Source organism: Pocillopora damicornis, chromosome 2 (genome assembly GCF_964200805.1).
Source record: "Pocillopora damicornis chromosome 2, jaPocDami1.2, whole genome shotgun sequence".
Lineage (NCBI taxonomy): Eukaryota > Metazoa > Cnidaria > Anthozoa > Scleractinia > Pocilloporidae > Pocillopora > Pocillopora damicornis.
In genome coordinates this window covers 30,095,539-30,120,545 of record NC_142671.1, presented here as the reverse complement: position 1 = coordinate 30,120,545, position 25,007 = coordinate 30,095,539, and the positions used below count along the sequence as shown (strand labels likewise).

At 38.5% G+C, this 25,007-nt stretch overlaps 1 protein-coding gene and 2 pseudogenes across 2 annotated transcripts; 2 read left to right on the top strand and 1 right to left on the bottom strand.

The window, feature by feature from the left end:
* Positions 1-589: 589 nt before the first annotated feature.
* On the top strand, positions 590-1,562 carry LOC149050785 (uncharacterized; annotated as a pseudogene).
* LOC149050784 (uncharacterized) lies at positions 1,463-3,366 on the top strand (annotated as a pseudogene).
* Positions 3,367-6,633: 3,267 nt separating this feature from the next.
* LOC149050783 (G protein-coupled receptor GRL101-like) lies at positions 6,634-21,970 on the bottom strand. 2 transcript variants are annotated; one of them, XM_089198289.1, is made up of 12 exons: positions 20,998-21,970; positions 19,319-19,387; positions 18,440-18,511; positions 16,802-16,873; positions 12,610-12,681; positions 11,925-11,996; positions 11,063-11,137; positions 9,833-9,904; positions 8,619-9,639; positions 8,127-8,208; positions 7,746-7,784; positions 6,634-7,015 (listed from the first exon to the last, which is right to left on the bottom strand). In XM_089198289.1, exons 6-12 carry the CDS (start codon positions 11,942-11,944, stop codon positions 6,639-6,641), a joined length of 1,686 nt encoding a protein of 561 aa, XP_089054415.1. In that variant the 5' UTR covers positions 11,945-11,996; positions 12,610-12,681; positions 16,802-16,873; positions 18,440-18,511; positions 19,319-19,387; positions 20,998-21,970; the 3' UTR covers positions 6,634-6,638. The 2 variants fall into 2 exon arrangements, with proteins under 2 accessions (XP_089054415.1, XP_089054416.1); XM_089198290.1 differs by lacking the exons at positions 18,440-18,511; positions 19,319-19,387; positions 20,998-21,970 and having other exon boundaries at positions 16,802-16,886.
* Positions 21,971-25,007: the final 3,037 nt, after the last annotated feature.

The following is a 25,007-nucleotide window of genomic DNA, read 5'->3' as shown; positions in this document are numbered from 1 at the left end:
GCTTGCGCACGGTGATTAAAAGCATTGCAGAAAGGCCTCTATACTCGATTTCTGTCAAATTTTGATATCAGGTAGGCTTAAGCATAATCAGAACCAATGCTTTTTGCGGGCAAAATGCCCTGTTGTTTGAAAAAAAACCTCAATGATGTAAATCCAAAAAATTAATCTTCGGTGCTCCATCTTTACACCACAGTTTGTAATCTCCGAATTGCTAGATTCAAACGCCTTCCATACACTCAAACCTTTATGTATGATTCCCAAATTTACTCTGGACTGATTTTAGTAACCATGGACTAATTTTGATACGGCTGAAAATACCTCGTTGATAATGCTAACTATAACATTGTGCAAAACCCCAAATTAAACACACTTGGAATTACTTTATTCTAGAAGAACATTCCACTTATTTCTAAAAAAAATTTGTTTTTTGAGCTTTTGCGATCAGCGGGTAGTTAGCGGTTCTTACGCAGAATTTAGTCCGCTCCACTCATTTTGGTATTCAATATGTACAGCTGAAGTAAGAACCATGACAAAAATTTGGAAAAATTTATTTTCCTATGATTCTCCGCAACGAAATGATCAAACAAATGGCAAGATCTTGAGATTCCCTCATATTTCAAAATATCTATTATTTTTGTTTGCTCTTTTTTGGTCAGTTGACATGCCTGATATATGGTTTTGGGTGAGTGGATGGGTCCTAATTTTAGTCACTGTGACTGGAAACGGTCTTGTGATTCACTTCATCAGGACAAAACCTGGGCGTCAAATTCTTCTACACAGTCGACCTCACCCATGCTGGTCTCTTTTTCAGAGTCAGCTTCGCCTTCTTGTATTGCTCCAACACCAATCTCTTCGCCATGACGGTCGACCGCTTCCTTGCCATCACAAAGCCTTTGTGGCACATGTCTTACATGATGAAAGAAACTGTTTGGGTGATGATTATTACGGTTTGGAATGGCCCATTTCTATTCTTCTTTTTGCCTTCCATCTTCACTTACAATCACAATCCGACATTTACCATGTTCGTGGAAATATCCCGAGTGCTCATTTTCCAGATTCTGCCCCTCGTTATCTTTGTTACTGCAACTTCTCATCTCCTTCGCATTACCTGGAAAGTCAACCGACAGACCAGGGAACTGATTGCTCAAGTCCGCAACAACCATGCTATGAACATGAGTGGACAGAACATCCAGCCACCTGCAGTATTCAGAGTGCAACACAGGAGTTCCACCGTCTTGATCATATTGGTGATGACCGCCTTCAATATCACGTACCTCGGAGGGAATTACCACTGTCTCTGCTTTCTCACCAATTTATGTCCCTTCGCTGGGACGCTCAGATATATGGTTTATCTGGTGCTGATTGCCAACACTGCTGTCAATCCAGTTCTCTATTCCTTCTTTAAGAGTGATATTCAAAAGGAACTATTTAAGTTGTTCTCAAGGTAGATAAGTCATAAGTTATGGCACAGCACGACTCAGTTAAATTTTGTGAAATGCAGTCTGTGTTTAAAGCTTAAAAGGAAAATAAAGCAGCCATCTTGAATTGCGTTTGGATTCCAGTTTCGTCTGTTTGGCTCTTTCGTCTGACATGCTTATAATTACTTCTTTTGAGTTTTCTATCATTTGGTTAGAGGTATTCAGCCCCTGAATGCTAAAAAGTTATTTTCTATCTGTTAGATCTTTAGTCGTCAAAGGTTAACTAACCGCGACTAGTTGCATTGGGCAATACAGCTTTCTGCTTCGTTTGACGCTATTCAGTGTAGCAACTGTATCGAAGAAGAGCGCTATATTGGACCGACAAGAGATCAAAGCTCAAAAAAATTTTCTCTTAGACACTCTTATCGAGAGCGGAGTTGACCTGAATTTTGTGGACGAACAGGGTTTGACTCCTCTTATGCATGCTGCGCAGTTACCTGACGAGAAATGTCGCACACGTAACAACTTACTCAAACTCTTGTTGCAGCACGGTGCGTATGTAAACATCGTTGATAAAAAAGGGCCGACATGTGCTGTCTGGGGCTTGCATCGACGACAGAGAAGATATCGTTAGACTACTGGTTAATGTCGCTAAACAGGACGTTGATTTGAACCTACATAATGACGACGGAAGCACTCCAGTCATGCACTCCGTTCGCACAGGTAACGCCACTTTAGTGGAGTTTATAGTTAGCGAGCTGAATAAGTTTCAATTTGACATAGATGTGCGAAATCTCGAAGACAGAACGACTGGGGAATGAAGAGTGTGCGACTATCCTGTTGACTGACAGGAATGCGTCAACAAATATTCAGGTGAATAATTTTTTGGATTTTATGAGCGTAAAAGAAGAGAAATCTTGGAGCGGCAAGGTCGAGGTGTCGAGGAAAGTAAATAAGCTGCGATTAGCAACTCTGCTGAGAGGAAACAATCTAATCCCCGGATTATTCAAAAGAAACGCATTCTTACAAAGAAGACTCCTTCTTCAAACGGCGAGAAATCATCTTCAAACCACGAAAGGGTCTTAAAAAGAAAGACGAGCTCACCTAGAAAAGTTTCAAGTGCAAGTTTAGTGCCTGTAGACACCAAACACAAGGAAAAGTCTCAGTATGCCCGCCGCCGTAAATATGCGTGACATGAGAGAATTATGAAACACCCGATATCACGCAAGGAGGAAGAATTAGAATTGGCCACAACAGAATTAGACAGGGGGGCGGATAACGCTAACCCAGACGGCATCAGTGCACTCAGTTGCTCATTCGACGCTAAAAAATCTTTTATTGAAAGACAAGCAATCGCAAATTCTAAAGGACAAACGCGCCAGGTGATACATACAGTGTCAAATGCTACGTCCGTTCGAGCGGACACAATTCGGCGAAGTCTAAATATCTACACAAAGTTGCGTCCGCCAAATTCTGCTGTTGGACGGAAATCGAAAGAGATTTCCATAACATGCAATCATGATCTTTCGTGCCCTTCGCCAAAAACTTCGGAGAATGCTGCTGTGGACGACGAGTACAGCTGGTATTTGCATTTCAGTGTCTTTAATTCCCCATCAGTGTCTTTTCTCACTAAAATAATAGCCATTTATGCGGAGCAAATGTCCCCCGACTCTTCTTTTCATTTCGGTGCCGGCCCGGAGAGGACTACGAAGAAACCCGACGAGCCGATGGTGCCAAAAATCTCTGTCGTAGCTATGGGGGCCAATGAAGACCTGCAATCCGAAGGAGGTCGATATTTTCCATCAAGGTCAGCGCTGTCTAGCCAGTGCAACAGTGCTTCAAGTACCACCTCGAATCGTAGTTTTCAGTTGGCTGAAAAACAGTTGCATCATATTTATCAGGGAAAACATCTCTTTCAACGCTCAAAGTACAGGATTTAGATTTCTGATTAGTACGTGGCCTGTCCAGCGAAAGCTTGACAGGACGGGACATAGACAGTTTTTGAGTCTCAAGTGGCTGCTTAATTTAAGCAGCAATTTTCATTCATTTATAAACCAACCAAAGTTATTCAGCTCACTAAACAATACACTCATTTTCATGCGGAGTTTTTGTTTCTCACAAATTTGATGCACCGATTAGCTTTCCAATTAGGATACATGGTAGTTTGTAAGAAAGAAGACTTGCATCATTTTTTTTTTCACTGTGTAATAAGTTGGGCTTATGAATTGTTCGAGACATATCAATGAACAACTCTAGCTAAAAGAAAACCAGTGATGCAGATCATAAGACTCACGCCACACTGTTAACCTACGGTCTAAGATAAAACGAACTCTCTTTTTCCTTATGCCGCGGTAACTTCGGCTGATTATCACTTTGGTTTTGTGTCGCGCTAATAAGTACTGTCAAACCTGCATTATGAGGTCAGCCATGGGGAATAGCGAGGCGAAAGTCCCAAAACCTGGATATTAAAAAAACGATAAATAAAGGCACTTCATGCCGTAAATTGACCACCAACACTCGCTCAAAAATAGTGCTAACATCGACTTTGAGTAGTTAAACTTTAAGTGATCGCTCAATACAGGTGAGAGACAAAACAAACCGGCCGTTCGATTTTGTGGGGGAGTGGAAACCAGACAGTGAAGTCCGGGGAGTAAGAGATAATTACACGCAAGCTTTTGAAGTGATACCTTTCAATTTTTCCTGCTTAATTACCTCAAGTATGATCCTTGTAATATAAGTTCTATGAAACCTTCATGAGGTTTGGTAGTCAGCCGCGTGACCTGAAAATCGTTCATGGGATCGATCTTGAGGCCAGAATTCGTTTGCAGGACTTCTCAATTATTTTACCGCAAGTAAAATAAAAAATTTGCCGTGTATCTTATCATGGTTTGTGGCAAGCAGTTCTGTTTAAAATAAAAAATAAAAAAAAAATGAAAAGAAGTGCCTTGTGAGAATATCGAACTCATGACCTTCATTCTGCAACGAATTACGAGACTTACGCGCTGCCTACTGCGCCAACGAAAGTAATAAATATATTCTTAAACATTTTTTAATTTTTTCTTTTTGCCCACGAGTCCACCAAACCCAAAAACTATATCAGTTTATTAATACGGGTTCCTCGTTGCTTCTTCCCAAAAGAAAATACGAGACAAACTCTGCGACATATATTAGCGCTTACAATATATATATATATATATATATATATATATATATATATATATATATATATATATATATATGTGAGGAAGAGCGGGATCCTGGTGGTAGTAGTAACATTAAGCCAGGGATTGTCACTGACTCAAGGAGACAACAGTGCATGATCTTCATTCAAAATTTATGGAGATACAAGAAAGCTTGTTGATGGAATCTTTACAACTTCTCCTACCATTTCTGTGCTTGAATTTCAACCTTTCCCTGGAGCTCACGTTATAGGTTGATCAGTCAACTGACAATCTGATTCAACTTATTTTGAACAATTCTGCAGCAACTGAATTGATTTCCAGCATCAAAGGTGATTTTCCAGTTATAAGATACTCTTTACACTATTGAACTCCAGGATGGTTCAATTATTAGAAGACAAAAAAAAGTGAGCTGAAATTTTTTATGTATATTTTTTTAATTAGACATTAAATGGCTTGACAATAAATTATGAAACGTTTCACACTTTTTATAACATTCGCACTTGGGTTTCACTCCTGTGATAGTTTTTTTTTCTATTTTTGTGCAAGCTCCTACCAAATTTTAACTTAAATCGTAAGTTAACAACAAAGGTGAATAAATAAAGGAGCCAGATGAAAATACATTATCTGACCTGTGCAATTGATATATGTGTGCAGTGGAGTAAATACGATTAGTGGCGTAGCATTGTAAAAACAATTAAGCCACCTACTAGGAACATAACATGCTAGGACTGAAAATAAAATAATAATCAGTAATAGATGCAACTGAATGCTGAGTAAATAGTTAAATCATGTTTATAAGTACTAATAAACCTAATTATATTGAAATAAAATCAGTTTCGGAACTTCTGACGACACTGGAAACGCAACACGACCGTAAATATGCTTTCACGATTATCTATTTAGCATACCATACTAACTTCCTTTCTCCTGTAGCTGTTTGACTTGTCTACGACAACTCAGACTATCAGAAAATGAAAACAAACATTGCGGGCTCGCACTAATCACTGTAATACTTTATATGAGTTATCCTCTAAGGCTCTTGGTTAAATAAATGCATTATTTTCACAATATAACGGTATGTAACCTTTCTATTGCTAAAACGATAACTAGAACTGAAAAGGACTTGATGAGTCAATGCTAGCAATTACAGACGTGTATCCAGTACCGCATCATCTTCTTCGTAATCTCCTGTTGAATAACAAAGCAACTCATTATCATGATACTTTAGTTAACATTGTCGCCTAAAACAAATAACCAAGAGTTTTGGAGTAATGAAGAAGTATTTCCTCTACCCAGACTGATGAACGAGAAATTAATGCTCCAAAACTTTGAATTTTGGCAAAAATGGAGGGTGGCAAAACATACCTTCGTCTGCAATCAGCTGCTGCTGTCGTGAAGATTTATCTTCCGCGGACTCATCAGCCTGCTGTGGGGAGTCCCCATATGCTCCTTTTAACTTCTCGTCTTCCAGTTGCTTTTGGTTGGGTTTTTCATACTCTCCTTTTGGCTTTTCAGTTTCCAGTTGCTCTTGTTTAGGTTCCTGATTCTCTCCTTTTGGTTTTTCTTGCTGCAGTTGGTCTTTCATAGGTTCTTCATGGTCTTCTTTTGGTTGTTTATAATCCAGTTGCTCTTTCTTAGAATCTTCATCGTCTCCTTTTGGTTTTTCTTGTCCAATTTGCTCGAGTTTAGGATCCTTATGGTCTTGTTCTCGTTCTTCTTGATCACAATTAATTTGCTGCTTTTCGGTTTCTTCAGGGTTTTCTTCTTTCTCCTGCTCATCTTGTTCATTTTCCTCTTGTTGCTGTTCACTTTCGTTTTCATTTCTTTTCGACTTGTTCTTCTCTTTACTTGCATCCTTTAGCTCATCAGGCCCTGCATGGTCGACGTTCGGTTCTTTTTCTACTTGTTGTTGAGTGCCCTGTTGTTTGGATTCCTGGTCGTCTCCTTTCAGCTTTCGCTCAGGTTTTTCATCGGCTTCATTTAGCTCCTGTATTTCTCGTTGCGTCTCACTTACTTCTTTGTTTCCCTTTGAATCTGCTTAATGATCTTGTTCAACTTCCTGCTCTGTAGTTGGTTCTTCATGGTCATCTTTTGGTCCTTCGTTTCTTTTAGATTCAACCTGCTGCTGTTCAGTGGGTTCTTCTTGGCCTCGCTCTGGTTCTTCGTCTTGTTCACGTTTAACTTCCTGCTGTTTAGTCGCTTCTTCTGGGCCTTGTTTTCGTTCTTCGTCTTGTTCACGTTCAACTTCCTGCTGTTCAGTCGCTTCTTCTTTTCCTTGTTCTTGTTCAACCCTCTGGGATTCAAAAGGTTGTTCATTGTCTTCGCCTGATCCTGCATGGTGCTCACCATCTCCTTGTTCTTCTTGCGATTCATCCTCACTATCGTCAATGCTCCCCACTTCCTCTTGGTTTTGTACTGTGTTCAATAAAAGAAACACAAAAAGGGAATAAGGTTAAAAAGTGTTTCCTCAGGTGGTTGTAGTTGGCCAAATCGCCAAATTTGTTAAACGAACTATACCGTGCTTATTGCATTTGGTAACTGCATCGTGTAACTTCTCCGTCCTCAATCATTTACGCTCCGCTTTTACTCTTTCCGAATATCTCTTTGTGGCTTTGATACCTTATTAAAACCATTATATGAAAACTTTTCACGGTCGATCAAACGAGTAACCTATATTTCCGTGCGTCTGTTTATTCATAGATAACATATGACGACAAAATGTGGTAACATCAAAAATGTGGTGCACTGGACTCAGCCGATTAAGTCTCCGATGTTCTTAGCCCACTTCGATTTTTTATGTGAGTGTTTTATGACAAAAAGCGAAATATTGTTAGTGGTGAAAAAATCTATAAGTCTTCCCTCCACTAAATAATAATTGAGAATCAGTCAAAGTAGGATTAAGCATATTACGTAAACAAAAATTACAGTCATTAAATTGACTCAAAATGTGGTTGTTTGTAAACTTCAAACTGGAGGCTAAATTACTTTTTACGCGTTTCTTATAGTGGCAAAAAGGTCGAACCGAATTGCTTCAAAGTTACAACAATGCTTTTCTTTGGCTTTTCTGTTTTGCTCTTGGTTTTTTAATGCTAGGTATTGCGTTCTGAAATTTGTTTTAGTCTGTGGAGAAGTGAATGGTGCGTACCTTCTTCGATGACTCTCATCTCTATTCCCTGATCTTGAACTGACGGAAAAATACAAGCAAGCGGACAAAACATCAGCAATAACAAATTATTCATTCATGAGGCAACGTCTTTTTTATCATTTGAGGTTGAGTCAACCTATGTGTTTAAATGAAATACTCAAGCTCACGCGCCACTAAATACATAGATCTGTTTGTTTCTTATTCATATGGGTAACCAAAAAGTATCTCTTGGCTTACGAGCCGATCTAATTGATTAACTCACGGTATATCTGCTCTTAAAACTGTTTAAAACGTAACTTTATGGCATGAAACCAAAAAATTAAAGAACGAGAAAAATACTCCTCAGAATGATGAAAGATTATTTAAAGTGTCAAAAATTACCTTCCACATCTTGATTTCGGCCGAGTTTTGCCACCAGATAATCCCACAATGGTTGGAGTTTGGCTCTGATGACTCCTCGGACCTTAATACATCGAAACAAAACACGAGGTTATAATCAGTAAATAGTGCTTCCTCACCAGTTTTAAAACCCTTCGAGTCTTTGATTTCCCCAGGAATGCAAACTACGTTTGCGCAGCTTTCCAGCCACTCTCAAACCGAGTGCGATACAATTAAAACGTGCACGTTTTACATACAGAAGAGAGTTCTGGGGCAAAGGGATCTCAGAAATGGCGGAAATCAAGTTTACCAGCTGATATAAAATACGGTAAAATTATACACAGTGAGACACTTCTTGGTGGTTCGTGTTTCACTTATTTATTCTTGTCGAATTTAGATGTGATCTGTGATCTGAGAGACATGATATAAATGCAAAATTTAACTTATTGGCTGAATATATACTTTTCCAACCGCTCAAGTTGAGAGTACATGTACCTGTGGGGTAGAAAAGGTGTAAAGAATGGGATTGATGGCAGAGTTAACCGGCAGAACAAAGACTGCGATCCAAACTGCGAGGTCACCAGGTGTACGGAAGGATTTTTCCAAGAGAGACCTCATTCCAATCGTCACAATAGGCAGCCAGCAGACACAGTCGGTAAGAACAATGAAGAACACTCTTTTGGCGAGCGAGGCCTCCCTCCTTAGATCGGCTGCCCTTGCCTTGGCTTTCATTCTCCTCTCTCTTTCGGTCCCTTGCTTAGCCATGCGCCTGTTTGATGCGCAGGACTTATAGATTATCATCGCGTATGCCACAACGACAAAGAGCACAAGGGTAAAGTTTAAACCCACAAACATGGCAACAGAGTACTCCCAGCCCGACGGCTTATCTGTGGAAAGCTGCAATGGCAGACATACAACTGATCTGCCATAAAAGTGATGACCTTTCTGGCGACTACCGAAGTAGTCGAAGCCCATCGTGGGAATAAATGCAATTATGCCACCAACAATCCAGATAAGGAAGCACAAAAGGTGCGTAACCTTAAGTGTAAGGGACTTTCCCCGATAGGGGAACAGAACATTCTTCATCCTGTCGGCGGAGAGCAAACAAATCGTCATTACAGACACCTCACTTGACAACACGGCAATGGCACCTGTTATCTGACATGTCAAACTTGAACGCCAGTAATAGTCATGCAAATAATACTCTCCTGCCCAAATGGCATCCACCACACCTATAGTTATGAGGTAGACACCCATAAGTCCATCGGACCCAGCCAAATGTATCAACATGATGGACTGTATCTTGTTTTTCTTCTTCGTCTCCCTAAACACCAACCGCCACACGATGACAAACACAGCACCAACCAACGACATAATTCCAATCACCCAGAGGCACTCCCTGGGAGCTCGATTTCTGAACAAAGTTTCACAACTGGCGAAGCTGTCGACATAAGCAAAGTCGCAATCTGCATCCTGCTTCGTCAAATGGCAACACATCAGGTTGGTGTCTACAGTCCTACGGTTCATAAAAAGAGTTCAGATGAACAACAAAAGGGAAAAAAAAGACAAATTTGATCCCTTACAGGATCTAAATTTGTAAGAAAATGAAAGTGTAATAATAATACAGTAAGCGCAGTTTAACTGAGCACCGACCAATGAAATTTTTCAATTTTAAACTCCTCGCGTGGAGAACATTCCACTTGACTTACGCAGTTATTAGATTCTTCATGTTTGTGAAGAAACCCTCCGGTAGTTCTCGCATTTCGTTGTAATGGAGGTACCTGCAAATTAAAGGAAAGCAATTCAGGCAAAGTTTGCTCGCTAATTCTTGATAACATCGACATCTTTAGCCTATTAATCACAACCATTACAAATTCCTGAAATGTTATTGGTGCATCCGCAGCTTCATTTTTCACTAATCATTCTGTAAAGTTGTAATAGGACAGTTTCATCGGACAGTTGGCTGCAATCAGAAACCTGTAATCGGACAGTTGAAGCAGCCAATCGTACTAAGTCCACTCAGCTAATCCACCCATCACAGAAATGACAAAATAATCACAGCAACAACCACTTATCCAAGGGAAAAATGGGGGATTTCCTAAATGGAGGAATTTTTAACTAAAGACATTGTCTCCACTGGAGATATTTGTTTTAAGTGCTTTTTTTTTTTCGGAAATTCAAATGGTTATGATTAATTGGTAACAGGACTTCTTGTCGTCCAATTCTGTCCTTAATCATACTCGTGATTAACAAATCGGACTCTCGCCTCGCGGTCGTCCGATTTTGCTGATCACTTGTCTGATTACAGACCGATTTGGACTCCACTCAGTCCTATTACCGTTATGTATTAATCAGTTTTTCTGCTCTCTCTTGTTCCTTTTCCTGCCCAATTCTCCACAACTATTTGATAGAAAACTAAAACAGAAGACGAGCAATTTGTCATTGAGTGTGTACGATATACTTACACAGGCTATGCCAAAATGACTTTATTTGTTATACTGATATGCTTTTAATACTGCAATGAGTATCTGATGCACTCATTTCGAATTTAGGATGGGTCGCTCATTACAGAGAGAGTACTTTATGCGGAGGGACCCTTCCTTAAGTTTTTCCCAAACTTTTTCTTGTGACCAGATATGATCGTCCCAAGGGGTATAACATTTGGGCGTAAATAAAAGTATAAACTGTGTATTAGTGAACAAAGCCGATCCTAACTTCTAGTATATCAGTGGTAGTATGTATGTGAAAATCGTTTACTCCAATTTCCCTGCCTAAGCAATTCGGCCAGTGGTATGATCACTTGTCCATCCTTTAAAATGGGGGAGGGGCGCTTATCCGTAAGTTTACGGCACGTGAAGGTCGCACCAACAATATCTGTTTCCCTTGAACTCGAAGTAGTTTGAACACACCTGGAATATTACCAGTTTACTCATACTCACAGGAATCGAATACTTGGGGCGACATCTTTGAATTGTTCGTTGCTAACGGTACGGATATTGTTGAAATAAAAGCTCCTACAGATCGATGAAACAATGAAAAGCGTAGAGCGTCAACTGACAAGCATTAAAGCGTAAATTAAAACAACACTGGACAGAAAATTAGCCAAGAATAGAAGGCAATATCTTCCATTTGTTCAAAATGTTCTGCAACGAGAAAAGAACCTCACCGTGCATTAGACAATGGGTCATACAATAATGTCACATAAGTATTTTCACCAATTTTCACATTACTGAGAGCTTCTTCAAAGTCACAGTTAAGTTATCAAGAATGAAAAAAACATTCTCTATTTAGGTTCCAGATCTATTTCTATCCGCGTGGCCGATGCCGATTTAAATAACCCCATGAGTATTGTCATACCTATCCTCAAGAGGTTTTCGCGGTCGAAGTCTTTGTAAACTCAGTGTTTGAATCTGGAAGGGGATACCTTAGCAGGATTTTGTTTTTGGTGGTTAAAGAGACCTGGTGTTCCCCAAGGTTTTGTCTGATTTGCCTTTTGGTAGTTCTCTCTACCTCTAGTAAATATGATCTCTTAGTCAGCCTGTTTTCACTTTCACTATCGTAAATATTTCGTCGTCCATCACACATGGTTTTGATCATAAGGTATCATCTGTCCTCGGGGGTAGAAGATTGTCCATGTTTTTGGTGTGCAGCTTTGTGGGTCTCTTGATCTTCCCGAGCGGAGTTTGTCTTAGATAACTGAGATTCCTAACATTGCTATGATTGCATCTTCACGAGACCCTTACTAATTTTACAATACCTCGTTACCGTTAATAAGAGGATAGTTTAGAGACAGATACTTACATAGACATCATGTTTTTCATGCCTTTAAAAACTTCATGTGGCAGGTAGTCAATATTGTTTTCGTAAACAGCCCTAGAACAACATAGAGGGCACATCATTATTATCAGATATGTAGAAAAATTTAGAGGTAAGCACGTATTTACACAAACTTCCTTCTTATCTTCATTGATTCTTAAATGCCCTCTGCCTACGATATCTTCAAAGCTATCCGATATTGAAAACATAATAAAAAGATGAAAAAAAAACTCACAGCCAGGGATGCGTAAAAGTTACACTGATATGCAGTTTGCGGTTACCTCGCTGAAAATGTTAAAACTTAGCGCATGCTTATATTTGGACTTCTATAAAAAGTATTGTTTCACTGATCTGTTAATTTTTTTCGGGGGTGAGGGAGAGAATTGCTACATCTCTAATTCTCTTCTTTTTCTGTCTTTTTCTGAAGAAATCCGAGGTGGCAGTTACTATCTTGGATGGATGACAAAGAATCTTTTTCAGAATTCTGCTTGGGTTTCTGAGGTTCATCCAATCAAAGCACACTAACTTCAAAATTTAGCAAAACTTTGGGCAAAAGTGGTGGGAGGAGGAAAGAAAGGTCTATTCGTCCTACTGAGTTGGTTAAGTACATATTTGGTCAAGAATAGTTACTTGTGCAGTCAGATATGATTTCCATCGAGTATTTACTTACAGTTCTTCCAGTTTGGACAGGCCTTGGAACTGATCAGGTGACAGGTGTACGAGGCTGTTGTTATACAGGTATCTACACAACAAAATGCAACAGACGCTCGGTATAATTACAGAGTCTTTGATGGGGGAGGTATTATTGACCTTAATGATATTTGGCAGCACAGAGCTGACTGCGAAACTTATTGATTCTTAAGTAACCTTGACTCAGCATAATCTTTTGAGGAACTCTAGAATAATTTAGTCCCGAACCCTGTCTCATATTACAGAAACTGTTTCATCCTTAATTAAAGTCAGTCGAGTTAAACATGCTTATTATGGAAACCTCCTTCGAAAGCGTATTAGCGCCTTGGTATTCGGCAAACTGTTCTACTGCTCATCAGTGTGCTCCAACACTTCCTGAAAAAACATCCCATAAATGTATTTGGACCAAAATGTTGACGCGTGCATCGTGACAAGAACAAATAAGTTCCATCGTGTTACGCCCTCACCAAAAGGATTGTGCTGGCCACCAGGTAAACAATGGTTAAACCATGGTAACGCTACAGTGACATTTAAATGAATGATCGGACGTGCGCCCATTTACTTTTGCAATCGAGTAATTGCTCGTATTTCTAGTCGCATCACCTGGAATTCTAAGCTTTTAATTTGAACATCTCTTTTCTGGAACATCTAGAAAAGCTGCCAGAAAAATATAACTGAAAAACTGGAATTCATAGATCCTGTGTTTTCATTTAAATCCCAATTAACTCAATATTGACGAAATCGTTTTGAAAGCCGCTAAAGAATTTTAAAACATTTTTTTTTTCATTTTTCAATAAAAATAGCAATCGATCGTTAAAGTTTAATTTGGGTTAATCATCAATCATCAGCGATCATTTCTAGCATATGGTCCTTAGCAAGTCCCAAGGGGAGGGTGCTGTTAAAGTATTGTAGGGGATGTGTTGTATTATATTTTGTTCTATCACCTTAAACATTTGTACTCTGGTAATTCTTAGTTGATGGCATCTCTTTCCAAAGTGGATGTTTATTTTTAACTTTTTACTCAATTAACATCCTTAAACAAACTTTTAAGTCATAAGAAGATGCCAGAGAAATAGTCCGTATCCAAGCTGATCCTTTGGTTTTGGCCAACGTTACCTTTAATTAATGCTCATTATACAAGACACGTACTGAGCCAGTTATATCACAAACGTGAATCACTTACAATATTTTTAACTCGGAGAGGTTTTTGAACCTTGGTAAGCGCTGAAGTTTGTTACTGGAGAGTAAGCTGTGAGTGATATATAAAATGAAAAAAAGTCAGTTGAAATAGAATTTGAGATTCTGGGAAAGGTTCTTGTTCTCTCCGAATAGGCATGAAATAAAACCCAATTGGTTCTGGCAAAGCTATTTTGAAGACTTACAAAGTCCTACCCATTTTTGCTTAGTTCATAAACTGTTTACTCCTGATCCTGAGAATTTAGGCCAAAGGTACCATTTCCACATTCATTGTAACATGGGCGTTTTCATATAATGACATCACTTTTCAATACTAATGCACCAAACTATAATAAGTCACTTACATCACAAATCAATCTTAACAGAGTTCCCTGGTTACACAGCGAAAAAATTATAGTCACAAGTCACGTGAAGCAAAGGGTTGTGTGAGACAATTGAATTTAATATTGACCTCTTTTATTTTAGTTGTTCTCGACGACCAACTCCACCAAAGTTAGCATTATATAAAGCCAGTTGAGCTGATGGAGTTTACTTTGATACGCTTCTCGTAAGAGTCACAAATCTAAATTTGCGAAGCTCTGTTTCTAGAATGGTCATAATTCATTAATTTACTTAAAGCTCTATGGAAAACTGTACATTATAATTTGCTTTGCTGTGAAGTTTGTACTGAATGCCACTTACAGCTTTTCCATCCGGGTAAGGTTGCCAAAAACATTCATGGGCAGATGCTGAATTTCGTTGTTTGACAAATCCCTTAGAGTATTTATTGAGGTAAAGAGTTAGCTAGCTTTTCAAGAACATAAATTTTATTTGGAAAATAGGCTAGGCCTGCCCCTTAAACGTTTCTCTTAGGAGCCAGACAGGAGCCAAACCAGATAACGAACAATAAATACCAGTTTTTTTTACCAAATCAGGAAAAGTTTTTCTGTCTGTCTTTAAAAACATCAAATATAATTAAGAATCTCTAGTATGAAACAACTGGACTCAACGGACATATTTATTACATGCTTAAAGCTGATAGACCTTTCTTTAAGACAATAATGGCAGAAAGACCTCGTACATTAATGCGGCATCTATCGCAAAATAACACTTGATTCTGTAATTTATTCCAAATGAAGCCGCATTCCAGGCGGAAATACGCGAGATTTTCAAATAATTTTAAAGGTTTAGGTTTGACCTGCTTTTTTTAAATACAAAGAAAAGTCCTACGCACAATTCTTTCAGCTTGGTATTTGTGCTAAGCATCCCTCGAGGAAAATTCTGCAACTGATTGTAGGACAAGTCCCTAAAATTTGTAGAATGAGATGATAATCAATAAGAAAACAAACAAAAGAAAAAAGAACCCCAGATAACAAACTACATTTCCGAGGGACATATATTTTCAAGTTCTTCCCCTACTGTGTGCTACGACTTTATTTGGAAGACATTGGGAAAGTTATCTTGAGACGAATGTCAACTCAGTCATTTCAATCTTGGATAACTGTTTCGTAAAAAAATTCTTATCTGATAGAATTTATTCAGTTCTAGTTCATCACGTTTTCTATCTAATCATCTCATTAATGAAAAGAGAAACCTATTTTTAAGTGAAATGTATTGGCTTAAACTTGTGAATAGGTCTTCATGTAAGAGTCTATCTCTTGCTTCCGCCCTGTAATTTCTAACTTAAAGAATTCCTCTCAGAAAATAATCACATTTTTCGGTCCAATTTTTCTTCGCTTTTACTTTTTGTAAACAAATCCGCCTTATTCGACAATTCAACACAGTTATGATAGGGGCGGGTGTTGTGCGAGTTTCGTAGTACTATTTTCCGAGTTCCGCGAGGGCGAAGAAAAAGCAAGCAATAAACAAAATGTTCGATCGTATTATGTGTTAACATCGAATAAGGGATTTATCATTCCACTACTGTTTCAATTTTGGTTTCTAGTTTTTGAAATACATCCTTCGGCCTCATCTGAGTTTGGTATCGATCACATAAGACCTGAGCGTTAGACAGATACAACACGAGAGAAATCGCCAAAGTGTTACAGTGAACAAATTACAAATTCTGGAGCGCTTGAAAAAAGTCAAGGTGTGGATCGTTCAGTGTGGCCATTTTTTTTACTCCGCTTTCCGTCCGTATTTTCCCTGTGTAACACTTGGCATATTTCGTGTGCTCCGTTGCCCTAGTATGGGCGGCGCAATTGTAAAATAATTATAATGATCACTTTAAGGGCTATTGCACTATTTTTCAGGCAGTTGCTCAGGTGAATTCAGTTGGTTATAATTCGACGTTATTTTGCTGATACTTAGCCAACTTTGGAAAGTTATTGAAGTCCGTTAATGACGTCAACATGACACGCCCAATGTCATGTGACTCACAATAAAGAAAGGCTACGGTTCTCCTTAAGTAAAGAGTAAGAAACTGCTGCGCTTTTTGTGCTTCTTTATTGTTCTTGCAGCATCTGTAACGTCTTGTTGAACAGATGCACAACAAAATGGAATCCATTTGTTAGTGAGAAAGAGGGAAGAGGTAAAAATCGACGGCTCAGAAATGTTTCTTCTTTTTTTTAACTTGCGGGGATTTAGTCTCCCCCTCTCCCCCTCTCCCCCTTTCCACCCCCCTCACCCCTCACCACCACCCCACAAAACTCGTAATCAGAAAAGCTCTGCATTCCTAATCACGCCCATTGACCCGGTAGAACGTTCGACTGATAAACAACTCTGCAATGGAGTATAATCACTTCCTTCATTAACGTTGTTGAAATACCAGTTACCGGTTTCATATAAATTTGAACAGTCCCTTTTTGAACTACTCCTACACAAAGGCACAAAGGATCAAAATCCATGATCGACTGGTTCAGTTAAGAAGGAAAGGTTTTAAAACCACGTTTTGAACGACTTGAAAGCAATAGATCGCATACAAACGCAATGCACAAAAAAGAGATGTCCTCATTGCCAAGATTTTCGGAAAGAAATATCGCAAAATTTTTACTTACAGTTCCTCCAAGGCGAGCAATCCTTGAAGAATTTTTGGAGGCAGCTTCTCCAGCCGATTGCCACTCAACCGCCTACATTACGAAAACGATAAAAAGATCTAAATTGACAAAAGATACACTAAGGGTGAGTTTCAGGGTAAAAAATCGGTAATAGAATATCAATTGATTCTCACATAAAAAAATTTCAAATGAGGCAAAAGAAGAAGGCGAAGACTGAAAATAGAATTCTGTGTTAGACAGGGCATTACTATCTACAATTGCTTAAATCCTGTGAGGATCAGTTTGTAACTCATCATTATTCCTCTTTTTTTTTTTTTCTACAGTTATTTAGTTTGAATGCGCCAAGCCTTTGACAGTAGTCTGACAACAACTTTTCATTTGACTCGCTCTCGCTCGGAAACGACCTGCCGTCATTGATTAAAAGATTATCTGCCTATTAAGCTAAACCACCAAACCCTCTCATTAAGGACCGAGATCAAATCTGATGTAATCGGTTTTATTTTAAAAGTTTTTTTTTTGCTTCACCCTTCTACCGCCTTTCCAATTAAGAACGATTTAAAACTAGTATTGCACGCTCTCCTGAACGGGATCGCAAATTTCACATCAAGGCGTGAACTCTACTACAACTTTTAACGGCGTCGTTTTGATCGGCCACACAACTCTAGCTTTCACGTAGGTCTTTCCATCATAGATTTTACTTTCTGTTCTTTTCATTTCCCCTTCACAAAGTTGAGTTTCTTAGTTGTATTTGGTACCTTTCGGCACAATGTGAGTGTATTTCCGAGGTGATACGACACTGTAGTCGACTTCTGACAGAAATATAGTTCGGAAAGGTTACGAATGTGTGTAGACTAACCGAGTGCAGGGATTTTTCTGCTTATCTAATCGCAATAAAAACCGCCACCATCATCAACCCCATTTTTGGTCTCATTTATTAGTTTACTATTAACACAAAGTCTGAATTAGAGCGCAAACTTTTCTTCGTATCCTTCACTTTTAGTTTATGAATATTATTATAATTTCTCGTCCTTGAATACTATTATCATCATGTCGTACGCGTTAAAGAATGAAAGTGCAAACTATTCTTCCGAAAGAGCGCTATTCTCGCGGTCAGCGTCAGCCTCGCTATAGTACTTGTGCGGTTTCTTTTCCAAAATGACTCCGGGAATTAAATAAGTTACTCTTCGGTTTTTGCTTTTTAACCCGTTTTTCTAGTCATCTAATATACCACAACTAATTTTTGTTAAACAACGTAGTGGCTCCAAAAACCTCGTAGTCAGTCTGAGATAATATTGAATATTGCGCACGTTCATGAAGTAACGTGCCACAAAACACTACGCTCTAAACAAGCAGTGATAATTAAAAGATAGAAGCATTGTGTTAAACACCTTTGTTTGTCCTCTTGAACAGAATCTTTGATAGTTGAGCCTGCAGGTTACAGTGGAATTGTGCCTTTCAAATTATCGAAGTGTTTAACGCATTCGAGGTTTCCACGCTGACATATTTTTCATTTCTTTAGTGCTGGTCATGTTTATATGTGAATAAATTAAAGCTAACAGGCTATTATTTCAGAGACAAATTAGAGCAAATAACTTGACAAATATTATTTTATAAGGATGCCAAATCACCAGTACTCACAAATATTTTAACTCATATTGCTCAGTGAATAGATCTTCAGATAAGTTTTTTAAGTTGTTGTTTCCAAGCCACCTGTAAAACGCATTAAAGTTGAATACCATTAGCATTTGAAAAGACTTTCATTCTCTCTGCTGACTAGAGCCTGCAAGATGCTTAACTATTTTCCTGATGCTTACACTGCAAACATGCCACTCCTGTTGGGAAAAACTACCATACAAATGTGCATAAACTCATTGACTGCTTGAACAGCTCTTTTTGTTGTTGAGTCCAGCAGGCCAAGTACATCTACTCTTGTGTTTCTGAGAATCCGCCTCGCAGGATTTACACAAGTACTTGCTCAGTTGTCAAGTTTATTGGGTGGTTAGTATACATTTGCATGTTCACAAAAGAAAGTTCGTGAAAGGTTTGAGTTAAAGAGGGTGAAACTATGAATAAAAGGACGACATAGGAAGAATAATCTAACTAAGTCAGTGTTACGAGTGTCAATGTAGAGCAGGGTTGTTCCTAGACAAAACTCAGGATCGTCGGTAACAGCAACAAACTGATTTGTTTCCACGTAGTTGACTTCCCGACTTTACGGCACTAAGCTTCTTCACAATTCTCTCTCTTTTTCGATGAAACTATCGTTCTTATATACATAAAGTCCAAGGATCTAGAAACTTCTCTAAAGAACTAAATTTAATAAGTTAACACGGTTTCTAAATCTGAGTAATTACAGAAGAAATAGAACGTTCCAGAATGTTCTTATACAAGAAGGTCACGTCTGGATGACTTCGTGTTCTAGACTGTTAAATAGAATGTTCTAGGACTTAACTGAGACAACTTTTCGTAACAGTCAGCGACAGTCAACTTTATTAAGCTTTAGAGCAAAACACTTACAGATCATTTAACTTGAAGCGTTTGAATGTGTCAGAAGGAAGTGTCTCCAGTTTGTTGAAGTCTAGGGTTCTGCATAAAAGATAACGTTATTTTCTCGACGGTCCTAAATTGTTCAGTTTGGAGCGTTTGAATCTCTTAGGATTCAGCCAAAGATGAAAACAATACGAGTGTTAACATTGGAAGCCAGAAATATTTGAACACAAGCGCTCATTTCTTGAGACTAAAAACTTGCAATGTTAAGAAACTAATTACAGTTTTCATTGCTTTGGCAACAAAATAGATTCATTCCCCTGTACTTCAAATTAACTAGACCATGTTATAGTTCAAGTTCGCAAACGATTTCTTCGTACACAGATGGCACATCAAAATCCAGTGAAGGGCTTAACTGTTTTTTCCCGCCCATCAAAATCTTTTGATGCTCTTAGCCTATCAATTACCATGCCGGCCTTGCCAAAATTTATTTTCTTTCCTTAAGGATATCATAGAAATTCACCAGAACAAAAGGTCCTTCTACAGAAAGTAGCATGTTTTTGATGGGAAACTTTTAGAAGCAAGTATATTGTTTTTTGACAGATCTTAAGCTCACTCCCTACGTGTTTCGTACCGCCCGTTATCCTCTCCACGGTACCAAAATGCCCACAACTGAGAACTGGGCCCCGATAGACCTTAGTAAACCATTTGCTTATCTCTTATTTATGTTGAGACGTCTCGTTTTGTCGATGGATGTATTTAACTAATTTTAACGAGTCGAAATCTCAAAGGTTTTTTTCGGGTTGCATAACAAATCATTCAGGGTTACTCTAATTTAGTTTGATTCTTCAACAGAGTGATGAATCTCTGAAACAAATTACGAAACCAAGCGCGAAAAAAATCAATTGAATAACGGAAAGTTGTTGAGACAGTGAAAGTTATTTCAAACTTTGAGTGACGGATCAGCGTAATTGATATTTGCTTATCAACGTCAAATTTTATTCTTCGCAGAAAGTTTTGAACGCGTGAAAGTAAATAACGGTCTGAGGCTATGTTGAGCGCACTTCGCTCATTGTCACTTTTGCTATATAGGGCGATTGACCCTTCCCAAAAACAGAGGCTGGAATTGGAAAGTCATCGCGATTTTAAAAGAATTCTTCGTTCCAGCAACTTTTTGGTTCCCAAAGCAAAAAAGACATTCGAATCAAAATGATCTTAATCATCTGAGAAATAACACTAAAAACTTGTTCAAACTCTCACATTAAGGTCAGAAAAACTTAAAGGCGACTGAGGCTATCAACATTTCGGCATTGATTTCCATTTACAAAAGAAGCACCATGAAAATATCAAGAGCCATCGACAACGTTGCAGTCAGACTAAAGAAAAATTTAACCTGGCCTGGCCGAACGAGGGTTGGTAGATGTAAAGTTTCATATAAACACTCGGTAAAGTTTTCTCCGCGGGGTGGGGGAAGGGTTGTCTCGTGTACTCGAGACTATATAAATGGGGCCTAAAACACATCTGGTGAAAGAAAAGGTTGTAATACAATAAAATAAAGTATCCTAAATTTTCTATCAAGATTGAGAGTTGATGGTTTTATTTATAGTCCCCGTCATAAAGAAGGATCTGTGGCTTGAATTTTTTTAGACCTTAGATATGGTAGAATTACAAACTCAAGCGGGGAAAGATTCCTAAGCCACAAAACTTACAGGTTTTTAAATTTATATTCCCACCAATGTGTTTTAGGTAGTTGATCAGAGGAAAAGTTCTTTATGTTGTTGTTGTTCAGGAAACTGCAAAGGTGAGAAGGAAACCGTAAGAATTAAAAAACAAATGGGTTAATCTGATTTACTTTGTACTGTTATTGCTAAGCTGAAGATAACAAGACTTGTAACAAGATCAGACATGTTACTGACCACTTTACTGAATTCGAGCTATAAGTGCTAGTGATAAGATGAGGCAGGTATTATTTCTATCATATTCACTTCTGTTTTTAATATTTTTTTATCTTAATTATTTGCCACTTTATATCCGCATGGAAACGGAAATTTTTTGTACTGATTGCTGGTCAGGTAGAAGGACGGGTTACCGAGCGCAAAAGTTTATATGAACTGAACTAGTTTGCGTTGAAATCGTGATTTCGCCCGTGATAAGTATCCAGAAATAATTTGGTGTGGTTAGGATAAGATTGCCTATTGTTTTGAAATCTTGGTGATTCAAGATCGCCATTCAGGTATCCATCGGCTATAAGACGACGGAATACATTCATCCGATAGCGGATCACGTCGAAGCAGAAATAAGCAAATTTTTCAAGCGGATAAAGACCACCATCGTTAATTATCTAAATCGGACCTGTAACTTTTCTTTTCTTTCCTTTTTTTTTTCTTTTTTTTTTAAATTACTATCAGTTTTACTTACAGTTCTGTCAGGTTAACGGTATTGTTAACTATCCCTCGAGGCAAAAATTGCAACTGATTATAGGACAAGTCCCTAGCAATAAAATAAGCCGGGAGCGAGGTGAATAGAACAAGTCAAAAGTTGCAGTTAACAAAAGTTTTGAAGTAATGGGACAAATGTTCTCGACTAAAATAAGTTTTCAGGTGCTATAAATAGATTTTATGCTCACTATTATGTACGTCGACTTTATTTGAACCGTATCAGGAAAATGATCTCGATATGAGTGTCGACTTTGACCTTTCCATCGAAAATTATTGTATTTCTCGTCAAATAAAATTTACTCAACAACACTTTACTGGATTTTAAATCAGACATGGTTTGATGCTACTCTAGTTTAGACATTTAATGAATGTCACCGAGAAGTTACAATTCATAGACCCAAAGTTTCGACACTCTTGTCTTTTGCCTTCATCAGAGGTGATCTAATCGCTGCAGTAATACGTCCTTTAATATGCTCGCTTATCAGCTACCCCTTTTTTTGACGAGGTGTAAATAGGCGTCAGGTAGAAGCCACCCTTATCACGATTTAAAGGAGCGTGGGCGGAGTTGATATGCCAGGCTTCCAAACAAAGGCGATGGTGGTAACATCGATTAGTGATGATAATTTTAGACTTATCCCACCCAATTTGTCTTTTTTTGTTTGCGTATGCAATGCACACACCGCTGTTCAGGTTCTACGTGTTATACCTTTATTGCTCCACCCCGGTCCGGTGGTTGGTACTAACAGTCGTGTCCTTTAACTACTTTTGCTTTAGCGCCAAGAATCACTTGGATGCCTTTTTCCCCAGATGCACCTGATCAAGATTTTTTTCTTTGCATTTGCCCACACCAAGTCTAGCTTTTTCAAACGTCTAAACGATAATCCTGGCAGCTTTTCACCCCACCGAACATCAGTTATTTATCTATTTTTTTTAGCGATGTGTCAGGGGAGAGGGCAAAGGTCGAGTTCCTCGCGTGTACTACTCGCACTCGCTCCTCGTTGTAAAACATTATTTTTTTTAGTCTCTAAGACCTATTACCAAATAAACTTTCTTTAGTCTTTGCAATTAATTTTTATTTGGACATTCTGTAACAAATTGCACAACAGAAACCGAAGAAATTCAATAGAATGAGTAAACGCAGTATTAAATTCCCGTGTGCCTGATCGAATAAAATGTCTCATTTGACTTCAGCTTTTCGTTGGAAAAAAGACAACTTTGTAAACGCCACTGAGTTTGGTTTGAGGCCAGCCTCTAGTTCTCGTTTGGCGGGTGGTGTAGTTTGTGAAGAGGGGAGGGGTAGAATTAGAAGGTGTTTTCTTGCTCGCCGTGAACCTTTTTTTCTCCACCGGTTACATATTTTCATTTACAAGCAATGAAATTCTGCGGAAGACTGTTTTACTCCCTCCCCTCAATCGCATGAATGTTACAACAGTAAATAAAGATTTATGTTATTTGGTACTTACAGTCTACGGAGGCCTGTAGTCCATTTGAAAACTCCCGGAGGTAAGTTCCTCAACTGATTATTGGACAAGTCCCTGTCAACAAGACATCATTACATCAGATAGTTAGATTTTCAATGTTAGATGATGCTTAGAACTATGTAAGACTCTTACGGGAGCAAGTCTTGTTTAATTGTGTTTTACGCGCCCCACTCGAATAAGCCCCACTCCCCTTCACTCCCCCCGGCCCTAACTCCTTAACCCTCGCTTTCTTGGATAGGAAGAAAACCAATTTCCTAGTAAGCGTTGATAGTTTCTTAATAAGCTTTCCATTTATTAACCGCCCTCCTTCCAATAAGCACCACTCCTTTCAGCTGAAATTTTAAGTGAGCGCTCAGGCAATTGTTGGAGAAAATGTGTTGAATAAAATTGGTTGACAAAGTTTGACGAATGTTTTTTTCTCAAAAATCAAGTGGGACTCGCGATGCAAATGGTGAAGATAAAACTCTTCGATACAAATATTGCATTCACAAATAATCCAAGACATCTCTGAATTTGTGGAACGACGCAGATTTTTAATGTCATCGTGCAGAATGTGGAACAGCCGGCTTTCGTTCAAATCCTCTCCCCCTCCTCCCTCACCCACGACTATTTTACATTATGTAGCTGCGCGGACGATACAAATAAGGCAATTAATAATATCTTAAGTTTACCAAAGACTGAATAGTGAATATTTGGATAAACTGAAACTTTTCAGACATTGTTCTACTGATCTATGTGTACTCCCTTGTATGTTTATCTATAAATAACTATACCCAACGTAAAAAACTGATTCTGATCGGTCCTAGTGAGTTAATTATATCATCATAAATTACTCAGACAAGTTCACCATTACAGTGAAACATGTACGAGCAATCTGCGTCGGAAAGACTTATGTTCTCACCGAAGGAAAATATCCGGTTTTTCGGCATTTTGCTTTGAAAATTTTCTCATCGTAAACTTAACTTCGACTTTTTGCATAGCAGTGAAAAAACGGCATCTTAAAAAGGTAAGGGGAAAAAAGGCATCTCGACCACATTGAAGAACAAAGAAACCAACTTTTGGTTGGTATGAAGGCGAGAGCGACCCAGCAGTTCAACGAAATAAATTGCGAACATTTTATTATTAAAATACGATGGGACACAAATGTACATATCATAGACCACCAAGTATATAGAGACGCCCTCATGATGCCTAGTGTTTACTCTCACAAAATGTGGAACGTCGACGTATCAACAAGACATTGCAGTGATAAATGCCAACGAGTTAAAAACAGAAGATTTCAGAGCTCTGATGCTGATCGTTGTAAAACTAGGACCAAGCTGGAATGTTTCATTTCAGTTTACTAAGCGTGAAAAAATGTGTCTCAGAAACAGGAAATAAGATGGGATGATTGTGAAGAAAGCTGTCCTCCTCGGTGAATATGATGAGAGAAATATGACAAAGAGAATGTTTTCGCAATTGTCGTTATTTTTTTGGAAGGTTTATCGCCAGCTAAGAAATTGAACGGCAATGTTTACCATAGGCTTATGCCAGTAGTCTCCTTTAAGTAGAGGGAGAAGAGTAAAATGCTTGGATCATACCATGATGACTTGTGTATTTTTTCAGTTCCATTAATTTGTTGACTAAAGCAAGAAAGCTGGCTTGGGAGAAAATGTTACCATTCAAGGGTAAACAATATACTGCAAATATTGTGTCAAAAGAGGCGGGCAGTCTGGATCAGTGTAGGAAGCTGAGCAATAAAGCTGCTACATGAAATACCTATATCAGCTCTTGGTCAGCTGGCAGTTGATATGCTTTCTA